The 24,430-nt window shown below is 43.7% G+C and overlaps 1 protein-coding gene across 4 annotated transcripts; it reads left to right on the forward strand.

The window, feature by feature from the left end:
• Positions 1-5,466: 5,466 nt before the first annotated feature.
• On the forward strand, positions 5,467-12,325 carry LOC147611798 (glucose-6-phosphate 1-dehydrogenase 6, cytoplasmic-like). Of its 4 annotated transcripts, none has more exons than XM_086783635.1 (16): positions 5,467-5,747; positions 6,649-6,828; positions 6,920-7,005; positions 8,969-9,038; positions 9,181-9,367; positions 9,503-9,651; positions 9,749-9,817; positions 10,060-10,118; positions 10,287-10,323; positions 10,413-10,484; positions 10,652-10,799; positions 10,938-11,033; positions 11,164-11,234; positions 11,436-11,551; positions 11,706-11,751; positions 11,840-12,325. In XM_086783635.1, the coding sequence occupies exons 2-16, from the start codon at positions 6,673-6,675 to the stop codon at positions 12,017-12,019; spliced, it is 1,542 nt and encodes a 513-aa protein (XP_086639761.1). In that variant the 5' UTR covers positions 5,467-5,747; positions 6,649-6,672; the 3' UTR covers positions 12,020-12,325. The 4 variants fall into 4 exon arrangements, with proteins under 4 accessions (XP_086639761.1, XP_086639760.1, XP_086639762.1 ...); XM_086783634.1 differs by having other exon boundaries at positions 5,469-5,747; positions 6,652-6,828; XM_086783636.1 differs by lacking the exon at positions 5,467-5,747 and adding an exon at positions 6,058-6,545 and having other exon boundaries at positions 6,652-6,828.
• The last annotated feature ends 12,105 nt before the right edge of the window (positions 12,326-24,430 follow it).

A 24,430-nucleotide genomic window follows, 5' to 3' on the forward strand; every position in this document is an offset into this window, starting at 1 on the left:
ATCGATTGACAAAAGGGGGAGAAAAGTAAAAAGTGGGGTCTCTATACCGTCATTCTTTGGTAGGATCAATACACTAGTAGGGATTAGAAGGTAAATGGTTTGGTTTTATGGTAATAATGTTGACCACACATGGAACCCTTCCAATATCATCCAGGACACTCCACCAAAGCTTCTTGAGGAGTGGTTAATTGAAAGAGGTACTTGCTTGAGTGGATCGCAGATTGCATCCTTGGAGGCTAGAGATTTTTGTCGCAAAACAATTGGAAGAAACCTTAACATCTCAAATGTGGATACAAGGTTAAATCAAGGACCACTAATGCATAATGGAGTACCTAGGGAATGGAAAAATGTGGTCACTAGGAACATGGACTCATGAATCAATTCATCTTTTACAATGCATTGTGAGGTCTTGAATGTGAATGTGGTGCTAGATAGAGAACATTGGGAGTTTTTTATTTCCATAAAGGACAAAGAAACCCCAGATAAGGTCAAAATGTCAATGTTTCCATCTCACATATGTGAGGACTTTGTGTGCATGACTTCTAGCGTCAAAGATGCATGTCATACAAGCATCTTTACTACATATATTTTTGGCATTTAGGACTGGATATTAATAGCTATCATATCTTTGTTCATTAGTCAGCATTGCCTAAGCATAAACTATTTCAAACCTTTTCCTCTATGTATTAGGATGTTCCTTTTTGGCTTATCAATGTGACTATAATGGTTGAATTTAAGGTAGCCAATATATATTGAGGTGCTGTTTAGGATTGATTTTTTGAAAGGAATTTTAGCTTGCAATTTTGGGTCTCTATCAACGCAGCCTAAAGACTTAGCAAAGGCAATTAAGTATGTGCAGATATTTGATGACATCAAGCGTGGTTCGAGCAGGGCCGACGAGGGTAGTGAGAAGAGGAGGTCAGGCCTTAAAAGAAAAGGGTTCTGCAGTGATAAGTAGGGGGATAGGATGGACCAGGGAGGACAGGGTGGTCATTGGTCTAAAAAATCGCGACCATCCTGGAAGAAAAGAGACAGCGAAGTCCAAAAGAAAGAGCAGTATATTAAAGCGCGAAAGGAAAATCGCTGCTTTAATTGCAACGGTGTGCTGAAATGCAATAAGTGCCAGGTCAATAAACACGAACGTCTTAAGGTTGGAGGACTACTCCATCCGCTGGAGATTCCTGAGGGGAAATGGGAAAGCATTTCCATGGATTTCATTACTGGTTTACCCAAGACGAGTCGAGGGAATGACTCGGTGTGGGTGGTAGTGGACAGGTTAACTAAAATGGCAAAGTTTATCACCACGAAGAAAAGTGTTAAAACGCCAGAGTTGGCAAAACTCTTTATTGAACATCTCTACAAGCTATATGGCCTGCCCGCAGATATAGTGTCAGATAGAGATAGAAAGTTCAACAGTCATTTTTGGAGGGAAGTCTTCAAAAAGTTGGATACTACTCTGAGTATGAGTACGGTAGATCATCCGGAGTCTGATGGTCAAACTGAAAGAGTTAACCAAATTCTAAAGGATACGTTGCGTTCTTATGAAGCAATCTAATTGGGAAGAGTACTTGCCCTTATTGGAGTTTGCCTATAACAGCTCCAAACACTCAGCGACTGGATTTACACCATTCATGTTAATGTATGGATTCCAGCCGAGATCTCCAATGGCTGGCCTAGAAAAGGAGAAGATTCAATCTGTCAAGGATTTCCTTGAAGATATGAATGATATGCTCAGAGCCGCACGTGAGAGCATTCGTAGCGCTCAGGATCGCGCTAAAACTTATGTGGATAAAGGACGTAGAAAGGTGACCTTTGCAGAAGGTGACTTTGTATTCCTCAAGGTTCCTGCGCAGTCAGAAACCATGAAAACGGGAAAGTGTGATAAACTTTCTCTGAGATATTGTGACCCTTTTAAAATCCTTAAGAAGATTGGGGACGTAGCATATAAACTTGAGTTACCGGAGAGTTCTCAAGTCCATCCTGTCTTCCATGTTAGTAAACTGAAGAAATTAGTTCATGGGTTAGAGAACGCAGTTTCTCCAGAGATTTTGGTGGACTTGATAGAGCCACCAAAGATACCACATGAAACTGAAAAGATTCTAGGGTATCGTGACAGACAAACCCGACATAAAGTGTACCATGAGGTACTTGTTAAATGGACAGACATGGATGAGGAGGCAGCTACTTGGGAACGCCGTAATGCAATTTCCAAGAGGTTTCCCCAGTTTGTTTTCGAGGACGAAAACTCTTCTTAAGGGGGGAGTAATGTCACGTAGGCTGTAACGCCTGTGATGACCGACGACGGCAGACCGGATGGCCAGATGGGGCTTTAGCGTCAACGCCTCGGCCAGAGCGCCAAGGACGTGGCCAGAGGATGCCCATGCGGAGTCATGGGCGGCCAGGCTAGTGTGGACGGTAGGCCACACACTATATAGCCTGGGGGATGAGGGGCAATCCTCATTCTTCCTTTGCAGATGGGTGGTGAGCCAAAGGCCGTCCCCTCCTGTAGTAGCACCCGTGGCGGCGCTACGGAGATCTAACATATTTTCTCATAATAAAAGGATACAATCCCCCTTTGTGCTAATTGAGTTAGGACACAATCCCCTTTTGTGCTAATTGAGTGGACACAATCCCTTGGTACTATTTAAGTTAGGACACAATCTCCCTTTGTGCTAATTGAGTTAGGACACAATCCCCCTTTGTGCTAATTGAGTGGACACAATCCCTTGGTACTATTTGAGCTAGGACATAATCCCTTGGTACTAATTGAGCTAGGACACAATCCCCCTTTGTGCTAATTGAGTTCTTTGGTTATTAGCTTGATATTGTCTATGTGAAAGTGTCTATGTGTGAGGACAGAGTTGAGAGTAGAAGCTAGAATGATTCTTAGTGTATCTTCCTTTCTATTCTATGTGAGAGAAAGAGTAAGAATGAGAGGAGTGTGAGTCCTTGTGCAAGAGGTGCAATAGCTTTCTTGGTGATAGAGAGAGCTCAAAGGAGAGGAGCCACTAGTTGGGTTGTGTCAAGGTAAGTTCCCCACAATGATTGTTGCTTGTTTCTTCTTTTCTATGAATGCAATAGAGTCTTGGAGAGGGTAGAGCGGTCCATAACACCATCATTTTACCAAAGCACATTTTTCTTCTTTCTTAAAGAAGGTTAGGTGGCTATATCTATGTATTAATTCAACCTTCAAAATAAAATGCCTCCCAAAATAATACTTTCTTTAAACCTTTATGTAAAAGCCATAAATAATTACATAATTTCTATAATAAATGATTGTCACTTGATCGTGTTTCCTTCGATTCTTTTTTAAATTTTAGCTAGTCTAGGGGCATTAATAATTGCACATTTTTAATCAATTCTCACTTGATTGTGTTTCCTTCAATGACTTTTTTAGCTAGTCTAGGGTGCTTCCATTTATTATATTTTTGTTGGGTGCATATAAAAGGAAGGGACCGGGGAGTGGTGAGGGGGGGGGATGTGTGGTTGGTTTAGCTAGTCTAGGGGCATAAATAACCACACATTTTTTAATTGATTATGTTTTCTTTGATATTTTAAAAAAATAGCTAGTATAGAGTGCTCTCATTTGTTATATTTTTGTAAGGTGCACACAAGAGGAAGGAGGGGGGCTTGCATGCTCTACCACCTTAGACTATAAAATTTTAAAAAGGGACAAAAATTATATAAGGAAATACAATCAAGCGAAAATCAAGTAATATCTATGCCTTTTACACAAAGGACTAAAGAAAGAGTTATTTTGGGAGGCATTTTATGATGTAAAAAGGAGAAGTATAAGAAGAAAAATATGATTCGGTAATGATAGAAAGGAAAAGCATTTGTGGAGAAGTTTGACTCAATATTTGTGCTGGGTGGAGAATAAGATTAACTCACATTTAATTATTTCACAACATAAGATTACAATCCACAACACTTTATAGGCCACGTATCTACTTTTAATGTGCATTGTTGTTGATGTGAAGAGAAATGTTTTTAATTTATTACTTAAATGGCAAAAGCATGCAAGGCTCTAAAGCACAACCTTGCTTTTCCCCATTCCCTTAGTATTAGTTTTAGTTTCAAAGAATGAGCTTACTCTTACCCTTAAGAAATGGATTACCTAGTGGTGGCTAATGGATTAAAGGAATGGGCTTACCCCTTCCCTTAGATTAAAGGATGTAAGTTAAGAAGGATAATTATTTTTTGTTGAAATCATGTCTCTCTCATTTTTATGCTCCCCATAACCCCCCCTTTCTTTTAATTGATTTGATTGTAAGTAGTTTCAAACATAAAGAAAAAACTCAAGGATACAATAATTGACACTTTTGAAACTCTCATTTGATGGACTTAAGTTAAAAGAAATTTAATATTACTTTTTGTGGGTCTCTCCATGTGCATGTTCAATATTACTTCTTATTTAATCTTATTACATGTAGTTTCAAATATTATTTCTTATTTGATTATTTTTTGTGGGTCTCACCATGTGTATGTTTAAAATTGTTTCTTACTTGATTTCGATTACATGTAGTTTCAAACATTAAAATTACTTCTTACTTGATTTGATTCCATGTAGTTTCAAACATTTAAAAAAACTCAAGGATACAATAATTGTCACTCCTCTCGCTTGATGTACTCAAGTTAAAAGATGTTTAATATTGTGGGTCTCACCATGTGCATGCTTGTTTGTCTTTAAAGATCACAAAAAAGCAAAATCATAAAACAAAATGTATGAAAACTCCATTTGACATTTCACCTACTTCTTAATAGGCTAATATACTTAAATCTTAATGTGACATGGTTCATTGCCTTGTAATATCATCGTGAGTTATTATTATCTTTGTTTATGGAGCATATGATAAGTAACAAATCTTTATGAAGACTTTCCATGTTTGTCTGTAACTTATATGCTACTAATTCAAGTTGTAAAAAAGAGAAGAAAAACCTCTAATTATTTTGTAGATTTGCTTAAACTAGAATGGCCTCTTATGAGATACATGTAGGTATTTTGCAACTTGAATAGTGAGATGCTCACATGGCCTTATTATCCTTGAAGCACGAGAATCATTAGGGTTCGAGGTAGGTTTCTTGCACCTTTGGTGGACTTTTAGGAGAGTAGTTTATTGTTGGGAGTTAGATGTATGATGGTATGCCTTATCGTTACACAACTTGTCTTGTGTGTTTTGAGATTCAAATCTTGCTACATGAGGTTAACAGAATTCTTGAGTTCTCTCAATAAGCTCATGTGGTGGTGTCTCCGGTGTGTGCTAATAAAATTGCCTTGTATTTCATATAAGAACAAGTGTCCACATAAGAATCCAGTCTTACAAAGAAAATCCCATCTCTCGTCCTCCATCAAAAGAGGAGGACTCAGATTCTTACTTTGTACTCTGCTGTATTTCAGTATATCTGGACCTCTTTGAAGTTTTTATATATAACTATTATTATATAGATCCCAAAAAATAATAATCCATAGTCGAGTATTTCTTTTCCCAAATTGGTGTCAGGTAGTTGAATAGTCCAAGCTAGAAGGGGGCGTGTGAACAGCCCCTTTTGGGCACACCTCAGTCAAGTCGTCATAACGAAGTGTTCTACTCTACGTTTGCTTCCCAACTTGCGGGGGGCCGCCACATTGGCCTTTGGCAGCGATAACACCGCCCGTTTGATCCAAACGCCCATCTCAACACTACGAAGACAGTCCCTCTCTCCCTCCTCCTCCTCTGCGATCTTTGAGAGGAAGCACTCTCTGTTTGGTAAGCCAAAATTTTGTTAATTAATCTTTGCACCACCATTAATTTGTTGTTTTAGCACTGTTCCTTCTTCTTCTTCTGTGTGATTCTGTGAAGCTTCCAACATCTTATAATGATTTGATTGCATTGGGCTGGGGGGGGGGATCCTCTTCTTCCCACTCCGCCTCCCCCCCCCTTTCCTCTCTCCCAAACCACAAAACAACACATATATACACACAGCAAAACAGCTTTCCTCACACATGTAATTTTCTAGGGATGTCTTTTTTGTGGTTAGTGGGTCTTTGGCCAACAGCTTTTGCAGCATGTCTTTTGCCATGGTGGGTCTTCCACCAACACCCTTCCATCATGTTTTTTGTGAAGCTCTTCCCCCATCCTCTCAGTAACCCAGATTTCATTTGTGCTTTGCTGGTGCATGCACCCCCCCCCCAACTTGAATTATGCCTAGCATATGCGTCCCTGGCACCATGCCTGATTTCAAAAGGTGGGGCTATCTGAGATCATTCCTCAACAAGAGGGGGTTCTGATATGCTGCCATCATCGAAAGGTGGGCCTATCTGAGATTAATCCTTAAACAAGAGGGGTTATCTGCCTTTGTCAAGTGGGTTTTATGAAACCCCCAACAAGAGCAGAAGAAGCACAGAGCTTGTCATTAGGTGATGCATGTGAAGTTGCCGCCTCTGCATGATGTGGGTCAGATGGCAGCGTTTCTCCAGTCATTCGTACTGGGCACTGGTGGCCACGGTGATGCCGGTGGAAACCTTGTCACAATAACAAGCATTTGAGATTTGGAAATGATGAATTGTATGTTTCTGCATCTTAGTACATGAAATAATGAATAGAATGTTTATCCTTATGTATTAGAAATCCCTCAGATGATTAACTCATTCCTGGTTTTCTTTCTTAGTAGTAGCCTGAGTGCAATCGTAAAATGACCCCAACTCCAAACTCAACGCCTCTAAAGGAGGGAGAGAACACATTAGAGAAGTTTTCTGAAGGGGGTTGTCTTTCCGTGATCGTTTTCGGTGCCTCCGGTGACCTTGCAAAGAAGAAAACTTTTCCTGCATTGTTCAATTTGTTTCGCCAGGTAGCATTCTGTACTTTTAATTGCTTGCTTCTGTTTTCTTTATCCTTGTTGAATTGGCTTCATGCTAACTGCATCTTAACTTGGTCTGCAGGGCTTTTTACCACCTGACCAAGTGCAAATTTTTGGATATGCAAGATCAGCCCTCACAGATGAGGGCCTTCGAGATCGACTGCGCGGGTAGGATTTTTTTTTTCTTTTTTCTTTTTTGGGGTTAAGGTTGCGCCACTTGTCTGCAAATCTTATTAAAGTGGTCATATCGATCAACACTTCCTTCCCGGTAATGTTGGAGCTTATCAAGAGTTATTGTACATGCATTATATCACAAACTTGACCTCCTAACGAGCCACCTCATAAGGTTTTTTTGAGTTTTAAAAATCACAACAGGTGTTGAATCCAGCTCATCGATATAACTGGGTGTATAAATGCACTCAACTTATACTCTCACAACATGATCATTTTGGATTTTTCAAAACATCATAGCTTCTTGTGAGCCCAAATATCTCTTGCACAAGTCTCAATTTCTCTCTCATGTGTGGATTAATAACTTGTTCTCATTAATGCCATACACAGAAGTTTCAAGGGGACGGTTCTACACGTCTATAGGTGTAGAGTTGATATGATTCTTTTAGAGGGCTAAGTAGTAGGGTTCACAAAGTATAAGTGAAAGGAGGTTCTTTTAAGAGTCTTGCTGATATGTAAAAAGCTACAAAGAATAGTTTAGAAATTTCAAGCAGGTGGAGTAAAAAGCTGTTGAACAAATACCTACAGGCACGAAGCCTGACAGTGGTGGGATTCTTATCCCAGGGTAGGAATCTGCGTGGGGTGTTACCCATCGCCTATCACTTAATGTGTGAAGTTAAACTGCCACCAAAAAATCAGAGAAGTAGATATTGTCACGACCACAGAGTCACTAGGGGTGGGATGACTTGTGCACAGGCTAGAGATGTGGTGTTTGTCTCTAGTTGTAAGAGTGTGAACCTTAAACTGCTAGAGAGGCTGTAACTGGATTGGAAACACAGTTTAGAAATTCAGTAAGCCGGTAAGTTTACTGCCAGTTTTGGAGGGCACTTTTCGAGAGTTTTGGGACTACGTTGAACTTCTCTAGTGCATCAAATCAGAACAAGGCTTAGATTTCATTGTATTGAGCCACAGAATAGCTTAGCAATTGTGATTAGGAGTGTAATACACTCCAAAAACATAAGCTCCATTAGGTGTGGATTAGAGTCGGAAGTCAATTTTTGCTCATGCATTTCATAATTTTTCATGCATTGTTTGAATTGGTAGCTTAGAAACATGCAAAATAAAACAAAAACACTTAATCACTTGCATAATCATCTTGAACTAGGAACCTTTGTTAAGTCCAAAAAGGCTCAACCTCCCAAATACCAGGCCAATGGATTTATCTTTGCTTCACAAAGAGAGGCTTTAACAGGTTTAGAGGGAGTGCCCAAAGATTTCTTCAGGAATTCAAATCATCGAGGTCATTAACGATGTGCAAATGGAGATGGAGTGACCAAAAGCAGCAGGGCTATGAACAATAGATCATGCATCTCTATCCCAGAAGCATGTAGAACCTCCCTGTATGGTGGTGTAGAACCTAAGTTGGTGGCCAATGAAAAAGCCCCATCTTTGTACAAATAATTTTGCAGGGATTGAAGGATTGGTTAAAAAGTGGGTTAGACAATATGTGACCAAGTTCGTGCATAGAGGCGTGATCGATGTGGTTTGGTTTGAGGAGACAGTTTCTGTGAATTCGTTTTGCTATTAGCTTACAAAGGCATGTAGCTCCACATGGAGATGAAATACTATACATATTCCTCTAAAGCTTAGTTATTGGAAACAGAGAACGGAAACGGAAACAGAAACCACACTTTTGAGGGGGCTAAAATTTGGAAACGCCACAGCAGGAAGGATGACACAAGGGGCATGGGAGGGAGAGGAGGGAATAGATAAGAAAGAAATGGCAGGGAGATGGAAACGGAGAAACAGTTGAAAGGTGTTTTGGGTTAATCCATAACTACGCTTGTAGACCTAGAGGTCATGTCAATCTCTCATATATGGAAGTAAAATATCAATCTTTTTTAAGTGTTGGTGTAGCTTGTGCACACATTCTTACAATGTTTGTCACGTGTGAAAATAGATTCCTAAAGGCAGGAAAGACAGACCCAAGCAAAGATCCGTCAACTGTAGTGAGAACATTTCTGAACTTGGTATGTGTTCAAAGAGTTTCCCTTTTGATAGCTTGTGGTTCAAGATAGTTTTATTGACCCCGCCTACTGCATGGATTTCTTTGAAGTATGTAGTTGGTTTGAGGCATGCCTAACACCTCTGTCCTATGTTATCTTGTATTAGGTTACCTATGTCTCAGGCCCATATGATATTGAAGAGGGATATATTAAGCTAGAAGAGGCCATTACGCAGCATGAGGAGCGTAGAGGTGGCAAGGATGGCCAAACACGCAGGCTATTTTACCTTGCTTTGCCGCCATCTGTGTATCCGGTAGTGAGCACAATGATCAAGAGATGTTGCATGAATAGGCGTAAGTACTCGTAAGGCATACATCTTCACTCTTTAATTTGGATAAGCTAAGTGTTGTAGATTATTATATTACGTCTATCGATCAGAAGTATTTCTGCAAGTTTCTAGTAATGTGAGTTTTGGGTGTGAAATGCAGGTGGGTGGATGCGGGTAGTGGTTGAGAAGCCTTTTGGAAAAGATTTGGCTTCATCTGATGAATTGAGTGATCAGTTGGGCCAGCTCTTTACGGAGGAGGAAATATACCGGATAGATCATTACCTGGGCAAGGAAATTGTTCAGAATCTGGTATGTCTAACTTTTCACGAAGAGCTGAAATCTCTACATATGTTGATTCTAAACATGATTTTGATGTTTCTTTTCCCAATTCTTTTTATGGCGGCAGCTCGTAATGCGATTTGCTAATCGTTTTTTCCTGCCACTCTGGAACCGCGACAACATTGACAACATTCAGGTACTTTCGAAAAGATGCTGAAAAATAGCCACCTAAAACTTATGGAAATTCGTCTAGGCTGGGTACAGAACAGTCCCCACCCATCAGCTGTAGCCATCTAGCCAGCTTGACATCAGGGATGTAAAGATTCTCTGTCCAACTACCGGTTGTCTGTGGTGGGTGGGGTTGTTCTGTTAGATTGCATTTGCAGAACAAGGGGTTTTGAGGCTTTCAGTCGCTAACCATAACAATTAGACGTGCAGATAGTTTTTAAAGAGGATTTTGGAACAGAAGGACGGGGAGGCTATTTTGATGAATATGGGTAAATGGTCTGGCTGTTTTATTGTGTTGAATTGTTCATAAAGGTTTATTTTGATCCAGCGTGAGAAAACTCTTTGCTCCTCACAGAAGCTTGGGGAATCTGATTGGAAAGAAAATAGCGTTGACAAAAAATCTTCTAAAGTAAATGAATGTACTTGCTTTGCTGCAGCATTGTTCGTGACATCATTCAGAATCATTTATTGCAGGTATTTGGAAAAGGGGGTTATAAGATCTTGTGCGCCGAAGGCCCTGTTTTATGTATTCTGTATAACAAGATACCCATTTCTTTGAGCAGGTTCTTTGTTTGGTGGCTATGGAGAAACCAGTATCTCTAAATCCAGAGGATATTAGAGATGAGAAAGTTAAGGTGTGGTGAACATAACTAACCTTTTGTATGGTATTGGGGTCTTTTTTTAATTGTCATTCACCACCATTTTGGAGGGGTTTTTTGGGGTTTTTCTGATTTCATTTGTTGTAACATTTTGACAACTATTGCTTCATGCTGTCCAACAGATTTGATTTTCTTGTTGCTAGGTATTAAAAGCTGTTCAACCTATCAAAGATGATGAAGTGGTCCTTGGACAGTACAATGGCTACCTGGACGATCCGACAGTTCCCAAGGGTTCCAACACCCCAACTTTTGCCACTATTATCTTGCGCATCAATAACGAACGCTGGGATGGTGTGTTATTTTAAAATCATTCCATGCTGCAGTCTCCTTGCTTGTATGTCCGGTGTGTGTGTGTGTGTGTTATGATGGGATTGATTTTGATCATGTGAAACTACTAAATGCCCTTGGTTTTGAGTGCTTGGCTTTAAGGCGTCCCTTTCATCTTGAAAGCTGGGAAAGCTTTGGACAGCAGAAAAGCAGAAATCCGTGTTCAGTTCAAGGATGTGCCTGGTGATATTTATAAATGTAATGTTTCGTGATTTTTGAAACAAATTACAGCTTATTTTCGATCAAAAAGTGGTATAAACTTCTAGAAAAACCAGCGCTTTGATTTCTTCCTAATGGTCTTTGTTGTGGAACTGTGAAATATTTTCAGGCCAGAAGCAAGGAAGAAACGAGTTTGTAATGAGATTACAACCGTCCGAGGCCATGTACATGAAACTCACGGTACTGTGCCAAAACCATAGCTTACAATGAAAAAACTTGTCAGTATGTTGGCATGCTAAATGTGTACTTGATGATGAAAAAACTTGTCTACGTTTTATTGAATGCCTGCATGTTTCAATACTATTGAACAGAACACAAAATCTCTTGAGAGTATTTTAGGCTGTATCACATATCTATGGAGGTTTTTGCTTGTGATTCCAGGTGAAGCAGCCTGGATTAGAGATGTCAGCAACTCAAAGCGAGCTTGATTTATCTTATCGCCAGCGGTACGAAGATATCGTTATTCCAGAGGCTTATGAACGGCTTCTTCTTGACACGTATGCTTCCAAACTAGCTCTTTCTTTCTGTTGCACATGAGCTGGGTTTTTTTCCCCAAATTAGGACTCCAGAATAAGACTTATACTGTAACATGTACTATTGAGTAAGTTCTTTGTGTCACTGCTGCTCATTGATAGTCAATTGTGAAACCAGGATACGTGGAGATCAGCAGCATTTTGTTCGAAGGGATGAACTGCGGGTAAGTGTTAAATATCTCATCAAGCTATTAGTGAGTGATTTTAATAGTGGTTGCTTGAACAATTCTGTTTCGTGAAAATTCTTAACAGGCAGCATGGGAGATTTTTACACCACTGTTGCATCGAATTGACAAGGGGGAATTTAAGTCACTAGTGTATCAAGAAGGTGGAAGAGGACCACCAGAAGCTGATCAACTCACAGAGCGGGCTGGCTATGTTCGAACTCACGGCTACGTCTGGATTCCTCCTTCCTTGAAGTCTGGAAGGTGAATGGCATTTTTGTCATTATCTGTAGTTATGTGGCACATGTAATTGTCCAGAAATCAATTAGTTTGTTGTGAGTGCAGTAAACAAAGTAAACGAGTTTGTAATTGTAAATTTTCATAGAGAAAAATAAAGTCAAGAATATTCTATTCTACCCAATAAACTGTGGGCCAAGGGAGAATTTTGCATTTGTGTGAAATAAATGCTACACTGCTGAAGCTGTCGGTGCGTCTTTATGACATGCACTTTCATTTTTTACCTGCAGCAAAACTTTGTATTGTTGCTTGTATTGGTTAATGATTTTATTGAATATGTGAATGTGCACATTTGTATGCGTACACGTGCACGCACAGCTGGCGAGTGTGCACGAACATACGAAAGATGCATGGCATTATGAAACTACGATGGGACACTGTGGTTAAGCTTCTAGAACGAGAGGGATGTCTCTTATACAGATGCACATCAAATCAAGTTGCAGAGAGGTTTGCATGGCTACATTTGGAAATTGGCATCCGGGGGTGAGACTCAAGCATGTAGGGGGAATGCATAGAGCTGATGTGTGGCTATGAGTTTCCTGTTTTCATTAAGTGCCTTGATTGTAGAAAAGTAACATGGGATTGTTCAGCTTAAGAAGCCATATGTCATCCATTGTTCTCGCTCAAAATGTCCCAAAGTAAGAATTAGCTTTGTCCTTCGATAAAGTGTCCCTCAATACAATCGCAAACCCTCTTTCTAGGGGCACAAAGGATTGCATCAAGGAGAAGTTGAAGGTGTACAATGTATAAAGTCAAGCACAGCTAGATGTTGGGACACATTGAAAACACTTTATTGACACCTTTAAAAACTGCACTCACATGCATGCCATATCATTTCAAACATTAGGGAGGAAGTTCGTTCAATCCTTGGATTTTGGTAAATGTTTTGAGTGCCCGATGCCAATTTCGAAGATAAACACACGAATGAATTAGAAAGAAGAAATTGACACAAAATTGAAAGTTTTTTCATGTATATTTGCAGCTTATTTATTATTGACGATTATATTGCCACTAAACTAGACAAGATTCTTCATTCTTCTTTTTGTATCTAGTCTATTGATGTGGATATTGAGGACTTTCACTCTCTTCTTGCTAGCATGTTTGTTAAAATGCACAATTTAAAGGTTTTTAAAACATCAAGCCTATCCCTTGAAGCTTTTTAAAGGATGCTATACAAATGAAAATGTAGATGTGTCAATTTTGTTGGCTTGATTAAGACATGACATAGTGTGCAATCTTTGATAAAGGTGCAAAAGTTTTGTTGATCCGATTGTTACGGGCAGACCATGTTTTTTGAGGGTTTATAATCACCCGTCACATGGCGGCTACACTTTTGTGGTGGGGCTGAACAAAGTTTAAGATGTTCCATTGGGTGTTGGAATAATTTGTTCCTCCCACTTCTAGCTATCACCTAAAAGAGCTAGCTCTAGATTATGAGGTAGGCTAGTGTCAACACTATGACACTACTTAATCTTACTTGTATTTGTTTCTAATGTGGTGCGGCTCGACAAGGTCTAAAGTGTCTCGGTGGGTGGTGGGATGACTTGTTCCTCTCGCTTCTAGCTCACACCTAAAAGGACACTGACAACACTGATGCTATTTAATCTAACTCCTAATCATTTTGCACGTCTTGTCTTCTTCCTAACCTACTTGGTGGTGCATCTATCCTTGGAGATTTCATTAGCATTAATGTTTGTTAAAATGCGCAATTTAAAGCTTTTTAAAGGATGCTATACAAATGAAAATGTAGATGTGTCAATTTTGTTGGCTTGATTAAGAGATAACATAGTGTGCAATCTCTAATAAAGGTGTAGTCTTCTTCCACGGATAAAACCTTTCTGCTCTGCTGAGATGTGCCTCATTAAGCTGGGTGTGATCCTGAAGGCTATTACTTTGGCTAATATACAGAATTCAGCATCGTCAGAGGCCTCCAGTTCTCTAGGAGATCCTTTGGCCCTCGTTTGTGAATTAGTTTTATCACTCCCGCATTAATATTGGTGGGCAAAGCAGAGTACTTCACAGATTCTTCCCAAACCCTCTGGATGAAAGGGGCAATCCAATCTTTAAAGGCAAGGAAAAATTCACCCGGCATTCCATCCAAGCCCGGGGTTTTGTTTGGTTTTAAGCTCTCAATGGCCATCTTAATTTCTGAAATTGAGATAGGTACATCAAGCTGCCTTGCCAGCTCTGCTGAGATGACATTAGATCTAGCCTTCCATACCGACTCGCGGGCCTTAGCCTTCATCTAACTGGACTGCTCCGGTGTACTGAACAGCTTTTGAAAATGATTGCGGACCAACACACAGTTTTCCTCCTCAGTCCTGGCTATGCCATCACTGGTGGTCAGCAGAGGAACTAGATCTCTTACTTGTTTCTTCCTAAGAATCTTGAACATTTCTTTAGACGGGCGATCGATCCTGCCAGCCCACCACTCTCTGAAGAAGACCGTGGCATGTTTGAAGGCCAGCTCCTCCTCAGATCTAATATGGGCCCTTAGCCTGGTGATCTCCTCTTGGTCCTCAGCTACAGCATTGTTCTTGGCTTCAAGTTCCATAAGCTGGAGGTAGGTAGCTTCTCTCCTTTTCCTTCTTATGATAGTCACTTCCTTCCTAAAACCAGTGAGAGCTTTCTGGGACTCCCTCAGAGCTTGAGACCAAGCCACGGCCGGGGAGTGAGCCTTACTGAATGCATTCACCCAAATCTTCTTGAGTTCTTTTTGCACCACCTTTAGCTGAAAGAGGGAAGCGTCAGTGTGGAACCAAGAGTTTCTAACCTTGGTGGCTTTGTCATCCAAGGTGACTAACAGAGGATAATGATCCGACAAACAGGAGGAGTATTTAGGTTTTGACTTAACCCTGGAGAAGATATTGGCTAATTCCGAAGAAATGTAACATCTATCTAATCTAGCCTTCCTGGCGTTATCACCACAGGAGTAGTTCTGCCAAGTGAACTCAGCTTCCTCACCTAAATCCCACAAAGAAAAGATCTCTTTGACTTGAGCCCAACTCTCTTTCTCTAAACCCTTGATTACCTGGCCCAGGCCTTTGTATCTATCCGCTAAGGACTCCACCATGTTGAAATCTCCTACAATAACTACTAGGCCATCCATCGCCTTGAGCTCACTCCACAGATTGGCTCTGTCAGCAGCACCCCCTGCATAGATGGAACAAATCTGCATTTTGACTGGCTTATCTTGGCTGCAACCCAATTCATACCCCCAACAACCGAGTTAGGGGAAACACCCCAATTGACAGGAACTCCCAGAACAGCTCCTCCAGAGCCCCTAGAATGAGACGAAGAGAACCATCTATGATCCTTTGAGACATCCTTAAGACGGCTAAAGAGATCGTTGCCAGTTGCTTTGACCTCTTGAAGAGCTATTATCTCCGATTTGTTAATGCGAAACCAATGTTTCAGCTTCCTAGCCTTGTTGGGGTCTGACAGACCCTTGATATTTCAAGAAACAATCCTCATTTATGGGACTTCTTAATGGATTTCTTGGCATGAGCTCTCATGGGCAATGCTTGTGAAGCAGCTTGCATAGGTCTTTTGTGGTCTTTATGGATCTCCATAGGAGTGGAAAGCCCATCCCCCTCCACCTGTACTTCCTTGCCTTTATGAGCAGAGGTGTCTCCCGCCAGAGCATTAACATTCAGTTCTCGCATTGTAGCTTGATCATTTTCATTGACCTGGTCTTCCAGCGATTTGCCCACCTCGGCTTCTTCATCAGAGCCAGAGAGAAGAGACTCTTCAACCTCAGAGTCCACCCACTCTGGCAATGAAGCTAGGAGGGCAAATTTATTAGCAATTTCGCCCTGGTCTTAGAAAGATCCTGCCAGGTGCCCTCTTAGGGGGGGTGACTCTTGCTACTTTGGGGGCTTGCTGAAGAGGGGTGGCATCTGGGGAAGATGGGGGAGGGGCGTTGTCCGAGGCACGTCGAGGGTAGTTTTTGACGAAGTGCCCATTGGCACCACAGTGAAAGTAGGTGGATGGAAGGTATTTGTACACTATGGCTTGCTCAAGGTGTTCACCATCATCGGTGAAGATATCAATAGCTGAGGGGAGATCCATAGATATGTCCATTTCTATGAGAACTTGAGGGTGCCATGAAGGCACATAATTAGAGCGGGGTTTTCCTCCCAGAACTTTCCCCAGCTTAGAGCCAATGACTCCAAGGTGATTATGGTAGTGGAGAGGCAGATTAGGAAACTCTACCTAGACAGGGTAGTTAACCAAGGCAGAGGCTTCGGGATTGAAGTCTTTGTTCCAGCGAAATAGGCTGAGGGGGGAATTACGGATGAGCCACTGGCCTCTGCTGAGGACATCAAACGCCATTTGCGGGAGCTTGAAAACAAACAGATAATGGTTTTTAGAGAGAGCCTGGATGGTCTCCACTTCAGCACCAATCGCACCCCACTGGAGTCGAATCCAACTTCTGATAGCCTCTGCTGGGGGTCTAGGACCCGCCAGCAGTCCGATAAGAGCCTTGTTTTCTAGATCATGCTGGATCCTTCTGATTTGAGAAGAAGGAAGAGTGACTGAGGGCTTACCTCCAACATGTGAGTCTCTCGAGCGTGTTCCAGTAGCACCAAGGCCATCGCTACATAGACGATCAGAGGAAGGAGGTCCGTGGGCGTCCGCCAGCGAAGGAGGGAGAATCAGGGCTGGACCGGAGACAGAACCATGTATCTTTAGAGCAGCTTCCTTGGGCAGGCCATGGAAGGCTTCGAGTACTGCAGGAGGTGGAGAGGGAAAGCACGAAGGAGAAGGAGCAGAGTCGATGAGGTCGACCGGACGAATCGGTGTGTTGAACTGAAGCAACGATGGCATAGAAAGAGCATGCATCTGCCACGCGTTAGGCTGAGGAAAGCCTGACGCGGTGGCCATGCAGGCTGCCCCGGCCCGGACGGCACGCTAGAGGTGACTGATGAGCGTAGATTAGCGGAGGATTAGCATTCAACCTGTATCTGGGTTGTATATTTATTGAATGAAGAGAGGGTTGAATGGGCATTTACTTTTCTCAGCTCTGCTACGCTTGTTTCTTCAAGTGTTTGATCGCAACAACGATGTACTCTCCAAGTGTGGTTGTAAGGAGGTCAAAAGTAGTTCAATTTTTAAAAACAAAGACATAACCTGGGTACGCAACCTGGGTACGCGGAGGGAGATTAGTAATCAATTAGCATGTGGCATACCAATTACCCTCTTCTACTATTCACTCTTCTATTCGGAAAAAATCATAGCTCCATAGAGACAAGGCCGTTCAAAATTCTGTCATCACAGATATTTTTTAAATATACCAAAGAAAATTCCTATGGAGTTAGACTTTGTGTCGGCTGCAAATGGACCCGGCTGTGCAGCTTCCAGCCGGCCCGCAGCAGTTGCAAGAAAACAAGAGCAAGAATGAAAAACCGAACGGATTTTATCCGACGCCGACGCTTGGACAAGGCGAGGAAGGCTTCGAGGGCCGCGAGCTCAGCCTCAAGGCCACTGTGGAAGGCCTGCGCGTCCTTCAGAAAAGACCCAAAAGAGCAAACAAGGTCAGAGGTCTCGCCGAGGAGCGTGGGAAGGTCGGAGTTGGTGGTGTAGAACGGATAAGCATGGAGCTGATCACAGAGTACGCTAAGAGAAGCAGCGTTGTTATATGAGGCGGCTGCAGCGAGGTCATCTTGTGCGAGATACCACAAAGCTGCAGACAGGGTGGGTACATCGCTGTTGGATGGGGTGGAAAGATATACTGCATTATAGTCAGGAGATGGGGGTAGCGTGCTGCAAGAGTCCGCATATTGAGACTGCGCTGCATTGTTTGTGTGTGTTGTTTCCATTATAGAGCAGCTCGAGCAATTGGATATTATGGGCAGCTCACCCTCATCGCCAACTTGTAGGCTTGGAGCCTCTTGAGAAAGTGGAGCACAATTATTAGAGTCCATCAACCCTTGGTTGTGCAGGCTGCCACTCAGAGTCGCATGATTGGGGAGAGTGTTGACGAGGGCGCGCGAGCGGGCAGCTTATCGGACATGAGGCGCAGCAGTCCGGCGCACCATAGGAGGGGTCGGCGTGACTGAGGGCTCGGGTAGCGTAGACACGCCGAGAGAGATTGTTGACGACGCAAGCAGCAAGCAGAGAGGAATTGATCGAGATAGGAGAGAGAGGGGTGGCGATAGCGGTTGCCACAAAGTGACGGTTGGAGAAACCTTAATTAATAAGGTTACTAAAAAATTTAATACGTAAGGTTTTTTTATCCTTAGGTTTTTCGATTCAACTAATTAATGAATTTTATTTATCGCTCATTGTGTGCCCCTATTGATTGATTAGTATGCGTGCAAATCGTTACGTGACGTACGTTGATTAGTATGCGCGTGATTGATTTTATACCCAATCAGAGTATGTTGATATTAGGATTGATTATACCCAATCCCTCAATTTAGTGCTTGCTAATAGATTGTCACCGGATCCTCGTGTGACATGTCCCCAATTTAAGTGTAAATAGCTGGCTACAATTAATTTTTCTCACCCAACACTCCTAGTACCATAATTCTTTACTCCTTACCAAACCTTTTCTTTTTTTCCAAAATTTTGGAAACTAGTAGAAGGGAGCAACATACACCCTCAGGCCCCCTCATATCCTCTACAAAGTGAGGGCAAGGTAACAATCAGGTGTCTAGTTGGGAATCAAACCTAGTATCTCCAGGTTACAAGCCACCCCCTTTAGCCACTAGAACAAGCGCCCGATGTTAACTTCCTTACCAAACTTTATTCACTTTACTATACCCCATATTAATTACATTGTCGTTTTTTCCTCACAAGACAATTGGGGCCTCTTTTCCCTACTTTATGGCAAAAAACAATCCTTATAAAGGACATGTTTTGCTTACATAATAAGGCCCAGAGCATTGCATTCCCTCACAATGCAACTGGGGCATCTTTCCCCCCTACATTATTGAACCTTTTTGTTAAAGCAAAACATTACACTTCCTCTAGTGTTGCTCATAGTCTCTTGTGTTGGAGATGGAGGGTTCTAAGAGTGGATAGAGAGAGAGAGACCTTGAACATCCTAGCAACAATTCAATGACTTTTGGTGTTGTGGTGGTCGTGGGTGGTTGAGTATTTTCATGAAAGGAATCGTGTACTTTTTGATGTGAGACTCAATATGTAGCATTTTTGTATCAAGTGCGCATACACATCGGCATACCCTTTATATGAGTATTATGAGTAATGGAATCATGGACTTTTTCCTTGTGAATATTATATATAGCATTTATGTCCTCTCATCTTTGCTCATATATTGGGCACAACGTAGTTGGGAACACTTGTAACTAGATACGCTCTTGTAGTAGCCAAAAAGCTGCTTGAGAGTGGGGCCTTTATTGAGGTTGAAGGCGAGGCCTTGGGCTCCTTCATGGTGGTAACGGTGCCATTGGGGGAACTCTGCCAAAAAGGATGATGACAAGGTTAAAGAAGTGCATTGTGGCAACTATGGGGTGGCAGGATCTGGCACTTGATCATATTTGGCTATGAAAGCATGCATTTGGGCGAGCATGGTTTCCTCTATGCATGGGTTCTAGGATGTAGGAGGGGGGAACCATGGGAAGTTGAAATGGAGCTTGGGGTTCTCTATCTGTTCGGTGCGGAACAGGTCCCAGGCTCAATGAACGATGGATGGGGATGCAAGCCGGGTTGATGCGGAGATTGCGGGGGCGGACTTTCCAAATGTGTAGCTTGAGTAGGAAGGGTTGCCCGCCAAACCGGCTGCTCGCCCAGAAGATCGAACTTGAGGGGTCGAGCATCGGGGGCCACATGTAGCCGCCACATTGTTGGTGTGAGTGCTGGCATTTCCAGGCATCATGCTTGGTGTCGATGTATAGCCAGAGGACATGAATGTTCATGTTGTCCGTTATTTTGGATATGTCGGCCTAGCAAGATGCGTATTGCTTGCTCAAATTCGGTGCGGTCCAAGGGATCACACCAGTTTAGGCGATTGATGGGGGGATCCACCGCCTCATGCTCCTGTGGGGTTGGGGTGGGATTTCTCCCTCTTCTAGGGGGGTGGGCGAAGGGAGGTCGGTGGGTTGGAGTTGTTAAGAAGGTGGAGTTTTGGAGGAAAAGGGGAGGGGATGCCGAGTGAGGCATCGAGGAGAGGGGATGGGCGTGCCAATGTAGAAGTGACATCTGTTAGGAGCAAGGGCGGGCCCAATCCAAGATGGAGGAAGGGGATGATGGTGGTGTTGGTGAAGGGGGTAGCGAGGGAACATGAGGAGGGGTTGTATGAGGTGAGGGAAAGAGGGGTAGGGTTTTGGGTGAAGAGGTTGAAGAAGGAAAGCTAGTGACTGCAAGGAGTTTGGCGTGGAGGATGGGTGTTAATCCTAACATACTACCTTGCACACAAGAGAGAGAGAGAGGAACAACATGCAAGGGTAGAGTTCGGAGTAGGGGGTGCTCAATGGAAGACTCGATATCTTGTCCAAAATGTTGTCTCCATCATGTCTTCGAACATTTGGAGGCTCCAGGCAGGCATCCACATGATGCGCTTGTAGTAGCCAAAAAGCTTCTTGAGTGTGGGCCCTTTATTGTTGTTAAGCCATGTGTGCCTTCGTGGTAGTGGTCCCAATCAAGGAAGGCCTCCAGTAGTGTGATGATCAAGTTGAAGAATTTGATCGTTGCTATCATGGCTGGGTTGGGGACTTGATCATATCTTTGTATGAACTCGTGTGGAAGCGCTTGATCATGGTCTCTTCCGTGCAGGGCTGTTGGGACGTCGAAGGAGCGAACCATGGGAAGTTGAACTGCAGTTTGGGGTTCTTTTGCTGCTCCTCGTTGGAAGAGGTTCCAAGTCCACCGTCTACGGATCGGCATGTACTCTGGGTTGATGCAAAAGGGGCTGATGCCTTGTAGTAGATCTCCCAAATGAAGGGCTTCAGTAGAAAGGAGCACCTTCAGGCCGATTACTCGCCCATGAGATCGAAAGTTATGGGGCGAGCAGCGATGGCGAATGGCTGATGGTAACCTCCGCGCACTGTCGGGGTGGGTGCTCTCGTTGCCATGTGCGATGCTTGGCCTTTATGTATGAACGCAGGACATGGATGTCCATGAGATCTGTGATGACGCCACCTGGATTTGTTGACCGAGCAGGATTTGGATAGCATGCTAAAACTCCGTTCTGTCGAGAGACGGTCCTGCCAGTTGAGTTAATTAAGTGGAGGGTCGATTTCCTCACGCTTGAGTGGTGGTGGCGGCGGAATTCTGCCTTCTTCCAAGGGTGGGGGGGAGGGGTGATTAGTTGGTGACAAGGTTGGAGGGGTAGGCGCTAAAGAGGCTCCCATTGGCAAGGCTCGCATGAAGAATGTGGGGAGGCTTTGCTAATGTTGAAGGTAAATTAGTTAGGACTGTGTGCATGCCTAAATTCAAGGATAAGGATGGAGGTGAGGGTGGGGTTGGTGAGGGAGAGAGGTGGAGTGGGAAAACGGAGTGGTGGAGATGATTGGGAGGGAAAAAGGGGGATGGTTGAGGCAGGTATAAAGTCTATTGGGAAGGCCACGTGTGAGTCATCAAATTGGATGATGTCCGTGGCTTCCATTACTTCTGGCACCTTTGGTAGAGGATAAGAAGGCCTGCTGCGGAGTATGGAGGGAGTTAGTTTTGCGGTGGAGGGAGTGATATGCAGAATCGATTATGTGCCAACCCCTCTGGTGGAGATGTTGAGAGCATTGGAGGTCCATTTATAAGGAGTAGGGCTATGGACACAAGCCATTGGGAACTGAGAGATCAATGAGATCAGTTGGTTCTGTAGGTTGGGCAAATCGGAGTAGGTTACACCGGCTGATGAGGGTGGCTTGGAGAGGGTGGATAGGGAGCTTGTAGAAGATGTGAGGTTGGGTGAAAGAGATGAGCCCTTGGAAAAAGTTCAGAGGGAGGAGGGTGATGCTGGAGAGGGGGAGCTTGGTGAGGAGATAGTTATAGGTCGTGCGGGAGAGGGGCTCGTCTAGAAAAATGTTGTGTTGGAGCAAGTTGAGGCGGACACTCCGGTAATGGAGGTTGTGGAGCTAGAAAGGGTTCGGTGGGGGGAGGGGGAGTAAGGGCAGCTCCGTGGCCGTATCCATGAGCGCATCCACCTTTTTTTGTGTTGCATTGGAGGAAGGGGCATATGGTGTTGGTGGGGGATGTGCTGCTTTGGCCTCGGCTGCTGCATCCAGTGTGCGGCCTCCATCTCACGGAGGGTCTCCTCCAAGATTTCCTTGTAATGCTAGAAATCGAGTTGGGTCTTTGTAAGTGCTTCTTTTGCAGTAGTAGCTCGATGCTGGGAGTCTCTGGCAACGGCGAACTGGACTAATGAGGAGTCATTTTGGGCCCTTTGTGCGGCTTTTTGAGCTTGCTGGAGCTATTGCTGGAGTTCTGTGATAGTGGAGATGGCTGCCCGAGCTACTTCTCCTCCTCATCGATTATGTTTTGGAGCTGGAGGTTGTTGAGATTGGTTGTCTACAAATCTTCGGAGATATGTCTCTCCTGAGCTTTGGCCCAGTAACATCTCTCATTGGGCCACGGCTGCCACCTCCTCCTTACTGGTAGTATATACAATCTGTCATTTGAGTAATGAGCTCCCTTGCCATATGAGAAAATCCCAGTGCAAAGTTTGGTATAGCTCCATGAGCCGCATCACATGTACACTCTCAGCATATGCCTAGCTTGACTAGAACCTACTTGTTCTGGCCCATCGAAGAGTCTCCAGCTTGTTGAAGTGAGTAGAGTGAGGAGAGGAGGGCCCTGTTTCTGTGTAGTGAGGAGGGAAATCATCTGAGCTGTCCGAGGGTGGGGTTTCAAAAAGATTCGGTTTAAAAAAGGCATGCTTCTTCCTCTCCTCCCCTCATCAGCCTTGCGTCTTGCCTCTTCAGCATCCTGCTCCTCTTGTGTAGGGCCTTAACTGGGCGGTGGGGGAACTGGCTCCTTACCCTTAGATTCTGGTTGATGTCGCTTTGCTGGTGGTGGTTGGGGAGAGGATGTTAGCGGAGGCATGGAAATTGGGATGGCATTTGGGCCACTGAGCTGGATGGCCCATGGAAGCTCCTCCCACCTTGTAGCATGGTAGAGAACTTTAGTGAGGAGCGTGGTTGTTGGTGGGCGAGCTTTCCCTGTGGGTTGGAGAAAACTGCACGGAGCTCTTTGTGTAGATATTCTACCCAATTCACAGGCTGTCCTTAGTGTACGGTGGCCAATGTGGACATGCTGTAACGACTGAAGCGGTCTGCCCATCTAGTTGTTAAAAGAAATTGTAGGATCCTTGCTGGCATTACTAGCTCCTCTTGTGTGATGTTGACCCATTCAACTCCGTCCTTTGTTTTTTGCACCCCTATAAGTGCCCTTGGTCAACTTGGGGGCATTGGTTAGCCACACATAAGGCTGGTCCCTAGGGGGGTGAGCTGGAGGGCGTCTCTGATCAAATCCATGCTTAAGTGCACTCTCTGTGGGTGGCTGCCCTTCATTGTCAAGCCCTATGTGCAAGTTGGCATCATAAGTTTCTGTAAAATAGAGGCAGTTGTATAGATCCGGCCCCCATGGCTCCATAGTCGGTAGGCCTCCTAGCCCTAGCTACTCAAGAGGTGTGACGACTGTAAGGTCGGGTGCAACTACCCTGTAACATGGCCCTGTGAAATAAAGGAGCTTGTGCTCGACTTTATGGTTGTTCTTCATCAAAGAGTGGACAATATGGCCAATGACTTGCTTTATGAGTGGTTCCCCCAGATCTGAGAAATGTGTGGGGTAGTGGGCATATTCCTTAAAGCGTCCCCCCGCCGAGCGCTTCTTCCTGAGGGTAGGGTGGTGGAGGACCTCCATGGAGGAATCCGAGGTGTCAGCCATGGGTGATAGAGGATGGGAGCACAAGAAGGCTTGAGAGAAAAATTGACAAGAGTTTGGTTACATTGAGAGTTGAAAATGAGGAAATGAGGGGGGTGGGGCCCATATATATACTTTTCCCGAAGGACACGGCCGTGGCAACCTGAATGGTAATGGTGTGGCATTCTGAGCAAACGAGCGTGGCAATTTGAATCGAATGGGCGTGGCAGCTAGGTTTAGATTTGGTACGGGCATGGCAGTTATTGGAACGGGCATACCAAGTTTTGCTGAGGATGGAATGGGTGTGGCACTTCATTTGGGGGAATGGTATGGCCGTGGTGATTTGAGCAAAAGTTGGAGTGATCATGGCACTTTCGGAATGGCCATGGCAATTGGGTTTGATGATGGAATGGCCGTGGCACTTACAGGACAATCATGGTAGTTCACTTAGATGTTGGTACGACCGTGGCAAATTTGCAGTTTTGAATGGTGCGGCTGTGGCATATTTGAAGTTGTGAATGGTCCCGTTGTTGGCAAAAGGGGAATGCGAATGGTACGA

Source organism: Cibotium barometz, chromosome 46, assembly GCF_041138505.1.
Source record: "Cibotium barometz isolate CiBa-2024 chromosome 46, ASM4113850v1, whole genome shotgun sequence".
Classification (NCBI taxonomy): Eukaryota; Viridiplantae; Streptophyta; class Polypodiopsida; order Cyatheales; family Cibotiaceae; genus Cibotium; species Cibotium barometz.